An 18,050-nucleotide genomic window follows, 5' to 3' on the forward strand; every position below is an offset into this window, starting at 1 on the left:
GAGAAAGACAAGGAAGGATTGCCGCTCATTTCTCCATCCAGCAGGACATGGAGGGATAAGGGGAGAGTCATATCCCTGATGCTCTAATTAAAGGGTTCTTTGGGTTTGCTTATTTGTTTTTGGTACCTTCTTCATCTCCTAAATGACGGTGAATTAATGTGTGTTTCGCTTAATGAGGCTGTTTATAATTTAGAACTGAAAGGGGTTTTTGTATTCTCAAAGTTTCTCAAGCTCACTTTTAAAGTATGTCACATTATATTGAAATAAAGAACATGGTTGACCTTGTATCTTTTGGTCTATGAAATATCTGTGGCTTAGCTCTATCTTCATCAATGGGAACTCATCTTTTAGTATTCCTCTCAATAGTTTAGCACCTCTCATTGATCCAGTATTCCAACCTGAGGCACTTAATTAGGCCAGAAACATATTTTCTCCTTTAAAAATGCTGCCAGAATCTGTGTTTAAGGATACAAAATTTCAAAAATGTGCTTTTTATCTGTACAAGCAAAAAATTTTTTGGTATTCCTACACACCTCACAAAATATTAAATTTGCTGGTACTTGGTTAATTCGGTTGTTTTGACTTGGTAAAAATGATGTAGGATTCTTGTTTTCTATGTGCTGTTCTCATTTCCAATTTTTTTTTTTTTTAAGTAGGCTCATTTTAAAAATAAAACAAACCATATAACTGAACTTGTCTGGGTTTTGTAAACTAAGAAAAGCCACACTACAGAAACACGCTTCTGGTAGAACTTCCAGAATTGGAGACCATGTGAAGAAACTGAGGCTCTGAACAGAAAGTAAGTTCCAGTATTCTCCCCTCCACAGAGCGTGGTGATGGTGGTCTTCAGTGAAGACAAAAACCGAGATGAGCAGCTGAAATACTGGAAGTACTGGCACTCTCGGCAGCATACGGCGAAGCAGAGGGTCCTCGACATCGGTAAGTTGACCTGGAACCTCCCTGCATGGTCTTTGGTAACCGACAAGTTGTCATGCTGCAAAGGGAGGCCCAGCACAGAAATCATTGCTGGAACCCACGTACCCCTTATGATGCGCCAGGCACCAGACAGCACACTTTTCCGGTGGTAGTGCACTCAGTGCAAATCAGCTGAGAAATCAAAATTGGGTTGAGTGCAAAGCACTTTTTTGTCCTCTGAACGCCAACTGTGTCCCATCAATAATAGTAATATATTTAGATTTGCCAAGGCTATGTCAGTTTCTAAAACGTATTTCCATGCCCTTCCGTGTTTGAGCCTAATGGGCAGTCAGGCAGGCCAGATGATCTCTGACCCCGCTGTGACATGAATGGCCAGGTTCAGTTAGCTCTAAGGTACTTGTGAAGGTCACACAACTGGGTAGTGAGTTCTAGCTCTGTAATTCTCCACCCAGTATTCCATCACTCTAACACATGTGTAGTGCAAATAGTACTAAATGGTCAGGCAACTGAAATCTTTGAGAGACCTTCCCTGGCAGTGAAGAAGTAATAAATTGCCAGGTACATTTCCTGGAGTCTGTATACTCCTAAACATGGTGTTAAGTTTCTAGAATCTGTAGTCCCCTTGACAAGGAGTCTCAGAGTCCACTCAGGAAAGCAGGGCCACATGATGCCATGGAAGGAATTCACTGCAAAGGTTGGAAGAGCTGAAGGCACCATGAGGCAATACAGAAACGAGCTACTGCAGGAACAGGCTGCTGTTACCCTTAGGGCTGGAGAATCAAAAGGGGGAGGTGGTGGGTGCTGGAGCCACCCAGAAAGAGCTGTACCTGTGGTGTAGGCTGCCGCAGTAGGAGTTGCAACCAGTTTTCCAAAAGGCAGTAAAACCACAGAGGAATTGCTACTAGAGACTTCTCTCAATGCCTAGAGCAGGGAGGAGAAGGAGTGCCCTGGCATCTCCCTGCCTCCTAATCTCCCACAAGTGCTTCCCATTGGCCAAATGTACCCAGAAGCTACTGAGCTCATTCATTACCCTGGCAAATGAAGTTTGCAGGAATGACTCTCTGAGACACAGAACAAAGCAGGGGAAGTCAGGGATTGGATCTTAAAGTTTCCTAGAAATTACTTAAAAAACAGACAGTCATATATGTGTCTGTAAGTAACTTTTAACACTTTACATACTGTTTCCAAAAGCAATAAGTCATTTCTCATTTATGGGCTTTATTACCCTGTTTCACAGACCAAGAAGATACAGTCCCAGTGAGTGTAAAGTGAAAGTTTCCATCATGTTGAGTATCAGAAAGTATTATTGATCCATTGGAAGGACGTTTGCTTTGATGTCTTACACATTGCAATAGTGGATTTTTCAGATCTTCTATCTTACCCTTGCTAGCAGCCCTTGACCAATGGCAGAGAGGTCAGCGACCAGGTTAGGGTTAGAGACTCACAGTAGAACATATTGAAACTAATTACCAGTTTATGCAAAATGTTTACACCACTATTTACCTCATACCACACACACACACACGCAAGCATGCACACCCACAAACATGTATCTTCTATTAACTAGTCCAACATCTTTATCTAATAAACAAGGAAACTGAGCCTAAAGAGGCTCATTGACCCACCATCCCAAGTGACTTTTCTCCACTAGCAAGGTCATACACTGAACCTCCAAGACTGACTGGCTAGAACAAGGGTTTGGAGATACTTGCCTTAACCTGCTTTGTAGACAATCTGCATAAAGCAGAGGAAAAATTTTATTTTATTTGAAAAGTTAGCCTTATAATTATTACCCAAGAAAATGAGAGGAACAATTAAGTAGAAATGTGGACTAGGTCCAAATAAGGCAAATAATAAAAGCATTTTACTGGCATATCTGCTGGTTCAACTCTGATATTATTACAAGGTTTACTCTTGTTAGACCAGAATGATTTCTCAGCTCCCATACGACTTCATATCTTATCTCCCTCTTTGTCCCCTCCTGCCTGCCTTCAGACTTTTCTCTCATGAAACCCTGTACACACGTACGTGCACATACATGCATGCACGTGAGTGTGCGTGCTTACATAGATCTGTGACTTATTACTAAGAAGCTTCATGGCTACGTGGGATCCTTGCTTTGAACCTGAGATGAAGGTATTAAATCAGCCCCTTAGTTTCAAACAGAAAATCAGTTTTCTGACCACAGTCTCTACCCCTGTCCTCAACCTAACTTCTTCTCAGACAAGATGAGGAAATATGCAAAAATCTCACATCATTCATTAACTACTAGATTAAAAAAAATCAAGCCATGTGTCCCTCTGCCAGTGGGTTGTTAACACCATTTCTAATATAAAGGGGGAAGGAGGCTGCGGAGGCAAACCCACCTGTGTGTTGGGTGCCATCGTCGGTGGGGACTGGGATGGAGGTGTTGAGAATTTTGTGAGGCTACACCGTGGCTGGACCTGCCGAGGGTGAAGAGAGGCCAAAGAGCACACCTGCTCTATGTTTGCCAGTTTGGGTTGAGACCCTGCCAGTAGCCAAAAAGGAAAAGGGAAAATCTGGAATTATTTAATGTACTCCTTTTTGTCAACCTCCATGAAGCTGGAGGTTCCAGTCAGGGCTCCAAAACTGTAGTTCCCAAATCTCCACCAGCCACTGTGGTCAGCAAGTTCAACTGAACTGCGCAGGTAGTGATGGGTAGTCCTTGGGGTCTGCTGGCGGGACTAGGGGAACCTCAAAGTCCTTGAATTGTGCACCATGTGGTTTTGTGTGTGTGGGGGTGTGCACATTCTTTCATCTCATTTTTCAGGGCGGCCGGATAACTGCCCTCCCTCTGGCACTCTGGCTCTCTGCCTCCCCGGCAAGCAAAGCCCGATGGAGCCTTCTCCCGTCTTCATGTCTTTCCTTATTCGGAATCCCTCCAGCACGCGCACTCTAGGATTGTTCTGTTTTCTCTTGTACTCTGTAAAAATGATGCCTAGCAAACAGTCTATATCTTTTTTTTATACAATTTGTGTCACTTGGATTAGATGGTTGGTTATTCTTTGAGGCTGGTCCCAATCCGCTGTGGAGCTAGCTGCCTGACAGCGGGAGGAGCCTCAGTGTCCCCTGTGGAATCCTGTTGGTGTGTCCCATGCAAAGGAGAGCGGGAGCCTGAGGGCCCAGGGCCCAAAAGAGGAGGCTGCATGTGGAGCCTCCTTCTCTGGGAGCACATGGAACCTTGACTCTCAGGTTCCTTGTGTCCTGAGCAAGGTTCCCAGCGAGGCTATTCCAGCATCATACCAGGCACGTCCCTTCTTGGGTGGATAATTGCACCTTGTACATCTGGTTCCCTCATTTCTTTTTTTTTAAATCCTCACCAGAGGATATATTTATTGATTTGGGGGAGAGGGGAGAGAGAGAAAACAAACGTCAGTTTGTGAAAAACATCGGTCAGTTGCTTTCTATACGTATGCTGACCGGGTATCAAACCCACACCCTAGTTATATTCCCTGACTGGGGATTGAACTTGCAAGCTTTTGGCATAGGTGTGATGCTCCAGCCAACTAACTGAGCTACCCAGCCGAGGCTGGGTCCCTCACTCCTTACAGGCTTTTTCTTATTGTCATCTTATCAGAGAGACTTTCCCTATCCCCTTACCTAAAAGTCACACACTCATCACTACTGAGTTGCCTTACCTTTATTTCACTGCAAAGTGTCGTTACTACCTAACGTTGTTATTTATGTACATTATGAGGTCTGTCCAGAAAAAGTCCAGCCATTGTTAATATAATGAGAACAGTTTGCTCAATATTAATGCAACCTGACAGAGAAGGAGGGGGGACTGGAATGCACATATATAAACAATGACAACTTCATTGTACTAAGCAGTGGGAAGGGTAGACGCTGTTGAGTGAACACATGTACTGTGTGGCCATTGCATTCACAATGACTGAGTGAGTAGAGCAACAAATCTGCATCAAATTTTGCGTTAAGCTTGAACATTCCTCCACGGAAATTATCCAGATGATTCAGAAGGCTTTTGGGGATGATGCAATGAGTGCAGGGCAAATAAAAGTGTGACACAAATGCTTCAAAGATGGTTGAGAATCTGTTGAGAGTGATCCACATTTTGGAAGGCCTGTAAGAACACCTGAGAATGTTGAATGTGTACAGGCTGCAGTCAGCAAAGATCAGTGACTGGCATTGTGAGAACTAGAAGCTGATCTGGAGATTCCAAAAACTACTGTGTCTGAGATTTTGACATGGGATCTTGGCATGAAACTAAGATCACCTTTGAAAGGGAAGAGATGTTAGAGAGTTGATGAGGTTCAAGAAAATATGATGGGGCAGCTGACTGTGATTCCAGCAAAGGATTTTGCAGTGTTTTGAACAGGGAAGACACGCTGGGAGAACTATGTGAGGTCCCAAGTTGCCTACTTTGAAGTTGACTGAGGCATCATTGTCCTATGTACAATCTTTCTTCTATCTTCTTCAATAAATATCTCTATTTTTCATATTACATGGCTAGATACCTTCTGGACAGACCTTCATATGTTTCTATTTATTATTGTTTCCATGTTGTAGCAGAAGGTAAACCTGAGGGCAGACACTTGTCTCTTTTATTCCTTGTTATAGCCCCAGTGCTTAGCACAGGACCTGAGACATAGTGAGTATTTAATAAATATTTCCTGGGTGAAAGAGTGCATGAATGAATGAATGAATGAACGAATGAACAAACATGTAGACAAAACTCATACTACACTGACAGAAGACAGGCCTCTGAAGGAATAAACTGCTTCTCAATAACAGCTCCCATGTATCCATTTCCTTCTATGTTCCAGATTTTGCCTATACATTGTGCATAAACATTTTGTCCTTCATCCTCAAAACAATGCATTTTATTGTACAAAGCAAGATGGTGAGGGGCAAAGAATTTTACCCAAAGTCATGCATTTAGTAAATATTGCAGGCGAGATGGAAACCCAAGAATGCTGAAGTTTGTATCGCCTTTTTTTAATTATCCTACATCCTTACTCTACTGTATATGAGGTCTATCTGGAAAAAGTCCAACCATTGTTAGTATAACAAGAACAGTTTGTGCAACATCCACATAACCTGGCAGCCAAGGAGAGTTGTCTAGAGTGTGTATGTGTGAACCATTAATGACGACTTCGCTGTGCTAGTCAGTGGGGTGGTAGATGCTAATGAGTGAGCTTATGTACTGTGTGGCTGTCACATTCAAAATGACGGAGCAAGTAAAGCAATGAATCTGCATCAGATTTTGTGTTAAGCTCTAACATTCCTCTGTGGAAACTATTCTGATGGTTCAGAAGGCTGCAGCTATGGGCCACTGGTGAATGGCAGCTTCATCAGATCAGTGCGCCTACTCATGCATCATGTCTCGTGAAGAGTTTTTTGGCAAAACATCAAATCACCCAGGTGACTCAGCCCCGCTACAGCTCAGATTTAGTGCCCTGCGACTTCTGGCTTTTCCCAAAACTAAAATCACCTTTGAAAAGGAAGACATTTCAGACTGTTGATGAGATTCAGGAAAATACGACGGAGCAGCTGATGGCTATTGGGAGAACTGTGTGAGGTTCCAAGGTGCCTACTTTGAAGGAGACTGAGACATCATTGTCCTGTGTACTGTATTTCTTTTATCTTCTTTCTTCTTCAAGAAATGTCTCTCTTTTTCACAGTACATGGCTGGGTACTGTCTGGACAGACATTCATCTTATCTTCACATCCCAGTCCCTAGATAGTTCTTCCCTGCTCCCCACCTCCCTGGCCCAGGCACTGATTACAAATGGAGTGGCTGAAGACATCGTTAATTGACCTCGCTCTGACACCCTGCTCCTCCCCTCTGTACGGTCTTCTCCAGACACTGAGAACATTTTGCAGCCTGGGTGCTGCTTGTCCTGGCATTTCTGAAAGCCAGTTCAGATGTGTGATTCTTGTACATTAGGCTGTACACTACATTGTTTGACCTGGGGAGGGGAGGAAACGTTAGCAATTAGCTCTTACTTGATATACGTAAAACAAACAACCCCTGGCCCAAGTGGATTCTGCTGCTTTTCAAAGCACACGCGTAGAGTTCTCCAGGTCTCACAAGTTCCTTCTTGTGAGCTTGTTGAATAACAACAATTATTCCAGGTCATAAATAAGTTTACATTCTGCAGCCCAAGAAGAATTCCTGCACCGGGCATTCCTCCCTGCATGGGCAGCTCCTTAGATTCTCTTGTTCTTTGCTTGTCTCTGAGTGTGAAAGCCCATTTATCATGGGGTACGGAGTCAGTGCTGGCCTCATGTGAGCGACCATCTGCTTGCAGAAATTCCACATCCCTGCAGTAAACATGCCAAGCCCTTTGTTAGGGACTGTCAATTCAGGGATAATAGGGCAGAGCCCTGTCTTCAAACTGCTCCAATCTGGAGGTAAGAAGATGAATGGCTAAGATGTCACGGGGTGAGTGGCAGCTCAGAGGAGTGCCTCCCAGAGAAGATGTTTTTGAGACCTCTTTGCAAGAATACTGAAAACATAGGAGGTCACAAATGAGGGCTTTCCTATAAGCCAAGGAAAAAGCCAAGGACAGAGCACATGCATAAGTACAGGGACCAAGGCAGAGAAACCAAAACGAGGCCTTCAAAGTCTGAGAAACTGTTAGCACTGATGGAAAGGGTGGAAACTCTCCCACATGCTCGTGGGAGTGTTCATCGGTTCACCCAATACAGAGAGTGGGGTGAAGGAAGGAAGCCCCGAGTAACCAGGGGAGAGGAAAGGAGAGAGAAGTGTTTGATAGTTGAGGAAAGGCTCACTTTTTTAAAGGGTAATCTTAGGGCAGCAGGGATGTGAAGCCTGAATGAGACTTACTAGTCTTAAGCTCTAAAAGGAAACTTTCAGGTCTGGAGGAGACAGGTTGAGCCCAACAGAGCGTCTAGGGGTTTCAGGTATTAGAGGGCCATTGGTCCTTACCCCCGTGCCCTGGTGGCCAACCTCAGAGTTGCAGGTGGAGTAGAAGGGAAACGCTACAATTGCAGTTCCTCTGCAAAGACCCATTGCAGGGCCCTCACCACACCAGATGCGGAGGTAATTAAGCCCTGAGTTTCTTGCCCTCTGTGGCTTTGACACTATCTTGGCTCCCCAAAGTCCTGTTTTGCAGTTTTGCTGGGGAGATACTGAAGTCGGTGTGTTTAGACCTTTTTATGTTGAAGTATAACACGCATACCTTGTTTTTTGGCTAATCCATGTTTTCCTGTTGCTGAATGGAGTGAATTTTGAGATCTGGGAATAGGTAAGAGAGCCATTCATTCACATGGGTGTGTTCCATTCAAACTTCAGTCCTCCCAGGAGTCTGACAAGGACAGATGGAGGGGAACATGCAGATATAATGGGCAAGTTGAATATTGCAATGACTGGACAGTCCTCTTCAATGAGTTGCAGTCCTTAAGGTGCTTTGATAATCACTGAGGAGATGCAAAGGTAACCCAGCAACTAGAGACACATTCTAGAAGAGAGAGACTCTTCATGATGCCTGACTGTGGGGATAAAGGAGAGGGAAAGGATCAGAGAATAAAATCATGATTCTGTACTGGGCAGGGGCCTTGCCCTGAGGCAGGGGAGTCAGGCAAGTGGTGTGGCCAGGGAGCCGGGGCTGGGTGGGTTCAGTCAGACCCACGCTGGGTTCCCTGTGGTTCCACATAGAGCAGAGGAGCGTTTCCCTGGGACTCATTTGCACAGTGGAAGTGACCCAGTTTAGCACAGTGTGAGCCATTTTAAAAATATTTGCAACGAAGCAAGTCACAAAATGAACTGGACTTACCTATGAAGTCTACTCAAACTGTGGGTAATTCCAAAACCACTTGTTGGGGAAGGTACATTTCTCTATTTGTTCCCTTTCAAGCAGGGAGGAAAATTCAACAAGTAATATTAACTTCATAGAAGGAGAGCCAGAAGCCACAACAGATAAATTGAGGCACATTCACAGAAACTTTCTGTCTCCTGAACACAATTAAGAATGACTTTACTACTTTACAATGCAGATGTTCTCAAAGAATGACATCCCAGAATTTGCATTTTCAGAATGAGTGTTCTTGAGTGTAATGTAATCAGACTGATTCTACAAGCACATACAAATAAACATCATTATTTGACAATCACATTCAATGTAGCCATCATTGACATAATTTTGTAGTTAATTGTGAAATCAACCATTTGCTATTTATTTAATCTCTGTCTTTAATTTGGGTTCACAGTAAACTTTCCTTGAAGGGGATTATAATACATCAGAATGTATTAGTTACATTGTTAATATTAATCCTGTAGTTTTCCGTGGTAATTAGCAGGCAATTATAGCACATCTCTGGTCATTAACATGTGATTATAGGATTTTCATCTGTGCCCTCTTACAGATCTATTTCTTAAGAGCCAGTTTTTAAACTGTGCTCTGTTGATAGCAGTTCAAAGCTTTTCATGAAAACTTAAGTTCTAACTAAATAAAAACATTTCTTCAAGTTTAGTTCTAAATAGTTTTCTCTGAGGGTTCAAAGAGAAGCCTGATGAAGACTCTCAAACGCAGAATTTCGCTGACCCCTGTGAAGTATTCAGCCTGGCTGATCTGTCCAGGGGTAGGCGCTGTCTTCAGTCTGGAGTCACACTCCGCTTTCAACTACAAATTGTGGTTAAAATTAAGTAACACTCCCCCCCCCCGCGCCCCCCCTCCCCGCCTTGGGTTTCCCAGAGGAGGCTGGCTTTGGCTGTGCCCCAGCAGTGTGCTTTCTTGCAGTTTTCATAGCCACACCCAGGAGGGTAGACTTTGAGGAGGGGAAAGGGGAGGCAGCTGCCACCTTTCAGAAGGTCAGGTGACATCCTGGCTTGTGTGGCTCAGTGGAATGAGCTCCAGCCTGCAAACCAAAGGGTTGCCGGTTCAATTCCCAGCTAGGGCACATGCAGTGAGGGGCGCGTGAGAGGCAACCCCGCATTGATGCTTTTCTCCCTCTCTCCTTCCCTTCTCTTCTCTCTAAAAAAATAAATTAATTAAATCTTTAAAAAAAAAAAAAGAAGAAGAGGATCAGGTGGCCTGGTAGCAAATTCATGGCCCAAACAGGCCTAGGAGACAAGAGGGCCCTGCAAGCCACCTCTCTCTTCACAGGGTTCCCCTCCCTGCCATTTAGTGTGGTTCTCCGGAGGGTTCTCTTCCCCCGGGGTTATACAGATCCGCTTTCCCCCTGGCCAAGTGTTGCCTACCTTTCTTTACAAATAACTCTAGTAAATGGAATTTGTATTTTTGATGTTTTCCTAGACTGTTTCCAGACTTCCAAGTAGATATGAAAAGAAAATTTGATTCAAAACAAAACAAAACCCAATGAGAGCTCCCAATTTAAAGCAACCAGCACCAGCAAACCCGGCAGGCACTGTAGGCGTGCGGCCCCCGGTCGCGCTGGCTTTCCTGGTCTCACTGTCAGCGCCAGCTCGCAGTGTGAGGCACCCTCTGTACTATGGGCCAGTGCTGTGGCCGTGGCCCATAATTTCAGCCGTGGCGAAAATTCCTTTTCACCTTTAGCTTATAAACATTTCTGTGACACAGGTATGGTAGGCCATTAAGGTTATATATTTTAAAACATAAAATGCAAGTATTCTTTTAACTTGAATCTTAGGTCAGGCAGAATATATTAATTTTTAATAATACTGGAGCTGTTATAGTTTTCAATCACTACATGAATGTTTCTATGTGAGTCCTAGACTCTCATTTTGTTGAGGACAACAGCTTTGGGAGAATGGCTTCCTCCTGGGGTGACCTCAGCCTCCTGGAAGCATTTTTCTAGACCCCCCACCCTCAGGGAAGAGTCGAGGCCAGCGCCAAGTTCACAAACTGCCCCACGTCCAGGTCCTGATCTTTGCAGATTTCCTTTAGAGCTATTGCTGGCCCTTCCTCTTTCCTTCCACTCTGTGTTTCTTAAGAGAGGGGCCCGCTCCCTAACCTACACCCTAAACGACTACTGATGTGTCAAGCCAGTATAACTTATTTTTAAGTTAAAACTTTGGAATGTCAAATCTATAGGTCTATTTTTGCCCCTCACCAGATTTTCTCGTTACATCGAACCTCTCTTTGTTCCTTCGCTGCGGCTCCCCTTGCCTAGAACCGTCCTCCCTTCCCCCTGTACCCGGTAGATATTTTACCACTTAAGAACTGTTTCCCTGTTCCCACTTGGGTGAGATCTTCCTGATCTTTCCAGGCAGAGTCAGCTGCTTCCTGCACGGGTTTTGATTTATATCTAGACAATAGACCTTTGCTGTGTTTCACTTGGTTTATCAGTTTACATTCTGCCCATCCCATTAGATGCTGAGCTTCTTAACTAGAGAGAGGATTTTTTCTTTTTTAACCCTTGTGTACCCAGCCCCTGATACGGAGCCTGGCAAATACTAGAAACAGAGCAGGAGCTCAGCCAGTGTTGGTTGGCCAATGACCACCGCCACGTGTGGTTTTACGCACGCGGGGGGCCCTGTGGTAAGCAGGCGGGCGGGTGTCTAGCCGGTGGGCAAGTCAGGTGGGCTCGCGCGCTCTCCTTTTCCATTCTGCAAGAATCAATTTGGGTCAGGTTTTTCTAGATGCAAGTGGGCTAGATGTGTATTTGGTACTTTAATTTCTTACATTTAAAATATAGGACAATATTTTATTGTCCTATAGCCCTTTTGATGAAACTTGTTTAACAACCTTTAAGACTTAATTGCTAGCATAAAAATGTACATACACTAATAAACCAGGGGAAAATGCCTCTTTTTTAATGTAAGTGTAAATTATTATTGTTTCCCTGAAGCAAACAATAGGAAATGGTTTAAAAGTAAATTCTCCCCCCAAAATGTAGCTGGATTTGGGAATTAAATATTGCAATGAATGTGGCCCATTACCATTTTTCTTCACTGTTCCTGAGACATGTGCTTATCTGGTTCCAGGATATTATTTTTAATGAACCTTTTCTGGCAAAGGGTTTCCTTTATGCTGACAGTTTTAAAGCCCTGAATAGTTAAAAGGAAGAAATGTTACAGAGAGAATGGTGAAAGACCCCCTGAGAATTTTTTTAACGAGAAGAGATACAGGTTTAGATTATGAGCTTTGAAAATCCATGTACACACACAAACACACCCCTGAGACCCCTTCATAGACCCGCTGTTTTTAATACTATAAAGTTATTCCTGTTTAATATGTTTTTTTCATGTTTCCTGGGCACCACATCATTTTTCCCCTAATTGGTGGGACTTTGCCTTCATCTTTAGCTGTATAAAATCATCCTTTCATCTAAAACACATAATGTATACTTTTACTTCATTTTTGTGTTTTGCTTGGGGACCTAATTATCTTTTTTCTTCAGAGATTCATTTAATGAAACAACCGATAACCTGATGGTTTCACCTATTTTAGTATTATTTGGTTGGCTTAAAAAATTACTCAATACAAAAAGTACCTGGAGATACAGTCTCTTTCATGAGACTCATCTATTTACTGAACAAAACTACAGAAGCCTCCTCCGGCATTTACTAGAAGCCTCTCTCTCACCATGCCTTTCAGCAGAAACAAATTCATGTCTTCACAGACTCCCCCCAGTGTTAAAACGGGCAAATCTAAGGTTTTCCTCTTTTGTTTACAAAGCCTAAAACTTGCCAAGAGAAAGTTTTTCCAAAATTAAATTAAGCTCTTTGAAGCACAGAAGCCAAAATAAGGTGAAGCTAATCTGAAAAAAGTTCTTTGAACAGGCTCCAGGAATGTGGAGCCGCCACTAGGTTTTCTGCTCTTGAAAAGACAAGTATTGAAAGAACCGAGTGCTAAATAAATGAGCGTCTCATCGTTGTTCAGCGATCCTGTGAGGCAGGTGCTGGTATTATCTCCGTCTCACAGATCGAGAGGAAATCAGCTTGGAGAGGTTCTGTAGCTTTTCTAAGGTGCCTGCTCATTCGGCGGAACTCACGCCTGCAGTCCCAGATGCTGTGGTCAGTCAGCTTACAAAGGGGAAGAGTGAAGGCAGCAACAGCTTCCTCCTTTGAAGGACAAAGTGTCTTCTTGAAGAAGTATATCTAAGAGAATGGGGATTTCAGTTTTGAAATAATATCTCTACCCTCTAATAATGGATGGAAAATAAACAGGAATAGGGGTATGAGTAATTCAAATAGCAGTTACTGCAAAAATCATTCATGTGACAAACAAAAAAAATCATTCGTATAAAAAAAAATAGCCAGAGCATTGTTCCCACTCACATGCCAGTCCCATCACATGCATGACAGACTTACCTTCTGTGTCTGTTGACTAGGTCAGTATGTGTGATTGGGTGGCTGGGGGCAAGGGGGGCAGTTGAAAATGGAGGTTAATCTGAATGGAACTCAAGCAGCTGAAGGGATCTGGCCTGTGGTTCAAATTCAGTGACAATCTACGTGAGGATTTGTAGTTCTTGTAATGTGTCTGTCCTGCACCTCCAATTCCCTAAAAGCCATTTCTTTTGTTTCCATCTGTTCAGTCTACATCTCAGAAGTACAACTGTATGTGTTCAAAAATTATTTCTGGAACAGAAGGCTGCTAGACACCCGAATTGGTCTTAGAGAGACTACTGAATATCTTATAGAATGGCAATTCTTGAGACTAATAATAAAGTACCATCATTTGAGAAAGAATTCAATGTTCTTTTATAAATTAGTGTTGGTTTCACTGAGAAGTTATCACAGTTTCTAGAAATATCATTTGGGGTGGGAAGAGGTTGGGGACTGCTGTGTGAGGGGAGAGAGCGCTGTTTGGAGGCCTGAGAGGATGACAACTGATTAGCCGCTCCTATTCCTGCATGCTTGTCACTTCTTGTCCCCACACGTACCCCTCAGAGTTTTAGTATATTAAGTAACGAGACAAAGAATGGAAAACTGAAATAAAACGTGACTCATTCAGGTAGCATACAAGAGTAAATTATTTAACAAAGCACTCTCCACATCTTCATGCATTCAGCAAACTATCAGAATGTACCAGGCATGATTTTTTTAAGAGATAAAATAGTTAAAATGAAGATGAATCTCACTGAGTAACATAGAAGAGTGAAAAGAACTTCATTTTAAGCCCATCCCAAGTTGATTTAAATTCAGAGCTAGGAGCCATGGTGCATGTATACATATCCATAGGCATGTGTGCTTACGTGTCTGCATACAGTAAATGACCTTTTGTCAGTCTGAAGTCTAGTTTACAGGTCAAGATCAGCATTCTTAAAAAAAAAATGAAATCAATAGCATGACAATACTAACATAAATGGAACCCTGTACTGGGTTACAATGTGAAATGCTTTTCTTACTCTAAAATTACAGTTAGTGCAACTGAAAGCCATAGCATTGGTCCGTACAATTCCTTTTCTAGAAACAGAAAGGTGAATCAAACCTTAATAAAATATTATCAGTAAGTTTAGCCTAAAGAGAAAATTCCAAGAAAGGTTCCATCTTAAATGATATCTGCAAGGATATGACAATAAACCATGGAGAGTAAATAGTATTACTAATTCCTGCTTACATATCAAACAGTCGCTCTTTTCTAGTCACATTCTGTCAGTCACAAATTAGGTCTTTATAATTTCCGCCATTCTTGTTCCAGATTATGTATGGACAAGTGCTCATTTGTAAGGCTGCATATATCACAGAAGTCAAAGGGCTCATGCTTTTTGTACGTAGACAGAACTTCTTCAGTCTCACTCCCAGCTTGGCCCCTTAAAACTAAGTGACTATCAGGGAGGGAAGGTATTTAACATGTTTGCCAGTTTCCTTTTCCACAAAGCAGGAACAATTTTAAAAGCTCCTGATCAGAATTGTCCAAGGTATTATGTGTGAAATATATTTAGCACACACTCTCTTCCTAAAAATTGGTGCTCTTCTTATCATTTGCTTGGGGCTAGGCCCAAGTGATAGAAATACATTTAATGCCTCTACAAGTCAGCTCAAGGGGCCGGAACACTGAAGTAAACACACTTTGCTTTGTTTACTTCAAAGCAAAGCATTAGAAAGCATTAAAAAGGAAATAACTCATTAGAGTTCTTGTGATTCTTTTGGGTTTTAAGGAGCTGTTTTTTGTTTTTTGTGGGTTTTTTTTTATTTTGAAAAAGAGAAAAAAGTCTCAGAACCTACTTGGACTAAAGTTTATTTGTTCTACCTATTTCAAGTTAGGGTGAATCTTCCTGAATGACCCTTGACTGTTTTCTGAGTTTGAGCTGACCTTCTTTGACCTTTGCAGATAGAGGGGAGCAGATGTTTGAGGTCAGGTGGGATGTACAAAGTAGGGACCAGTGTTCCCGCCACCCAGTGTGGTACTGGCAGGGTCTGTGGTCTTAAATATTGCCTGTCTTATGAGGATGAGGAAGTACAAGTTCAGAGAGGTTCCATAACTCACTAAAGGTTGCAGGGCTTGGCGCAAGGAGGAAGGAAATTAAATTCAGGTCTGTGCGTCTCTACCACTGGCGCCCTTTCTTCCTGTGCCTTGGGTGCCAACCTATAAGTGGATTCTTTGTATATCCTGTTCTCAAATATATAAACCCTGAGTTCTTGACTTAAAAAAAAAATCTTACACTGCAGTGTATGCACACTGAATTCATCGCAATAGTGCCCTGAGCTATTTTCAGCATTCCAGATCCATTATTTCACCAGTCCAGACAGAATCCACACCTTTCAGAAGAGAAGCAATTTTTATATTAATTATACCATTCCTTTTAATCTCCCACAATATATAAAAAAAATAATTAAAAGGGGTAGTTATAATTTACCAAGCATGTGAAACTTAATTAAGGTGAAAGAATTAAAAAAGGCCTTTGACGGCATTCCAGAATTACACTTACACATACACCACTGATCATATGCAGAAAAGATAACAAAATGATTTACCATCATGCTGCCCATAACAGTTAAAATAGAATGCAATCCCATAATTCCATGTAGAATGTAACTTGCCAGGAACAGACAGGAAAGCGTCCATCATGCAGTCACCTGTTCTCTGCAGCCCTTTGCTGAGACACCGTCAAATTTGTCCTCACCCCCACCCCCTTGTTTTTCCCAAAGAGCCAGCTTCTGAACTTTTCTTTCAGCCTTTGTGGTGCCTGCAAGATATGGAGATGCTTTCTTTGCTTCTCTCCAGTGCAGCCCCCCCGCCCCCGCCCCCGCCCCGCCCCAGCTAGCCCTCCTCTGTCAAGGAATTTGCAATTGTCCAAAAATGGCTCATCCCTCTGCCTCATCGAACTTTCCTCAGCACATTTCTCCCAATCAGTGGCCACATAGGATGTGCTGTGATTTTTCTTTACAAGGTGTTAATATCTGGTAACAAGTTTGGCCTTTGGCACTCAACAGACCTGGATTCAAATCACAGGCTGGCCTGTTACCAGCAACATGATTTTCTACAAGCAGCAACTTCTCTGTAGGAGAGGGTGCTAACACTTACCTCACAGAGTGGGTGTGAGGATTAGGTGAGGTCATGTTGGTAAGCTTGATGTGGCCTTGACAGTCAGTGAGTTCTCAGTTTGTGGCAGTTGTTATTATCCCAAGAATATTTGCGTTTTAATGTCAACAGATGACAACGCCCTTACCCAAAGGAATGAGTGTTTAAGAATGGGATTGCAGGTTTGAGAACAAGCAGCCTTCTTGGAGCAAGTGGTAACTCAAGCCTCACCGTATAGGTAACTGCCTGGTATTCCTCTATGTGCTGTTTGTGTCCACCCAAGAGGGGAAATCTTTTAGGAAGAGAATAATCTGTCACATAGACTTTATTGATCGTTCGTGTAGGTCCTCAACGACAGCAGTTCTTTCTAAGGTCATTTGTGGAATGAAGCAAATGCACCCAAAGGATTGAGTCATTTGAATTTGCCATAGAACAGTGCTACCCAAAGTGGAGTCTGAGGGTCAGACCGGCAGCATCAGCCCCACCTGCCAGCTTGCTAGAGAGGCAGATTCTTTACCACATCCCAGACATACCGAATCTTTGGGAATGGGCCCAGACAACCACATTTTACCAAAGTCCTGCAGGTGATTCTGATGCACCCCAATATTTGAGAAGCACTATTATAGAACATCCACTCAAGCCTGTAAGGTATAGGAACCCAGACTCATTCTGCATGGGGGGGCGTCCTAACTGACCCTAGAGAATGTCCCTGGCTGTGCAGTCCCTTACTCCTCACTCTCACATTCCACGGACGCACACAGCCTTAGAGGGGACCCTGGAAAGTTCAGCTCTATCACCGGCAATGTGACTTAACAATGAGATCAACTTCCTTTTTATTTCATTAGACAGACTCCCGTTTCTTCTTCCCACAGTTCCGTTCTTCTTGATGCTTCCAGCTTTTTGCACTCTAGGGTTGTCCCTTTGCATGCAAATTACTAAGACTAATAAGGACTCCCTTTAAGTCAGATTCGACTAGTGTGCATTTTTTTAAAAACCTATTTCTGCCAATTATAATTTTGTTGAGGTGACATTGGTTAATAAAAGTATATAAGTTTCAGGTGTACAATTCTTTTTTTTTTTAATTATGCTATTACAGTTGTCCCAATTTTTTCTTCTTTGCCCAACTCCACCCAGCACCTCCCACTCCCTCAAGCGATCCCCCTGCCATTGATCATGTCCGTGGGTCATGAATGTAAGTTCTTTGGCAACGCCATTTCCTATACTTACTCTTAACATCTCCCTGCCTATTCTGTACCTACCAATTTGCACTTCTTAACGCAGTCACCTTTTCCCCCATTCTCTCCCGGACCTCCTTCCCCACTGGCCACCATCCCAATGTTCTCCATATCTATGATTCTGTTTCTGTTCTGCTTGTTTGCTTAGTTTGTTTTTTAGATTCAATTGTTGATATTTATTGCCATTTTATTGTTCATATTTTTTATCTTTTTCTTAAATAACTCCCTTCGACATTTCGTATAATAATGGTTTGTTGATGATGAACTCCTTTAGCTTTACCTGTCTTGGAAGCACTTTATCTGCTCTTTGATTCTAAGCGATAGCTCAGCTTTGGTAATTTAGGTCGTAAATCCTTGCTTTTCATGACTTTGAATACTTCTTGCCAATCCCTTCTCGCCTGCAAAGAGAGAAATCAGCTCATAGTTTTATGGAAACTCTTTTGTAGGTAACTCTGCTTTTCTCTTGCTGCTTTTTATCTTTAAC

General features: G+C 42.7%; 1 protein-coding gene across 2 annotated transcripts in view; it reads left to right on the forward strand.

Moving 5' to 3' along the window:
• The window catches only part of GRHL2 (grainyhead like transcription factor 2), a 137,471-nt gene that overhangs the window by 66,890 nt on the left and 52,531 nt on the right, over window positions 1-18,050 (forward strand). For both annotated transcript variants that reach the window (XM_054590326.1, XM_054590327.1), the window contains exon 7: window positions 828-939. In XM_054590326.1, the coding sequence (XP_054446301.1) occupies window positions 828-939 (112 nt within the window). The remainder of the gene's footprint in view (window positions 1-827; window positions 940-18,050) is intronic.

Source organism: Pteronotus mesoamericanus, unplaced genomic scaffold (assembly GCF_021234165.1).
Source record: "Pteronotus mesoamericanus isolate MK-2021 breed Mesoamerican mustached bat unplaced genomic scaffold, CSHL_Meso_final scaffold_174, whole genome shotgun sequence".
NCBI classification, from domain to species: Eukaryota; Metazoa; Chordata; class Mammalia; order Chiroptera; family Mormoopidae; genus Pteronotus; species Pteronotus mesoamericanus.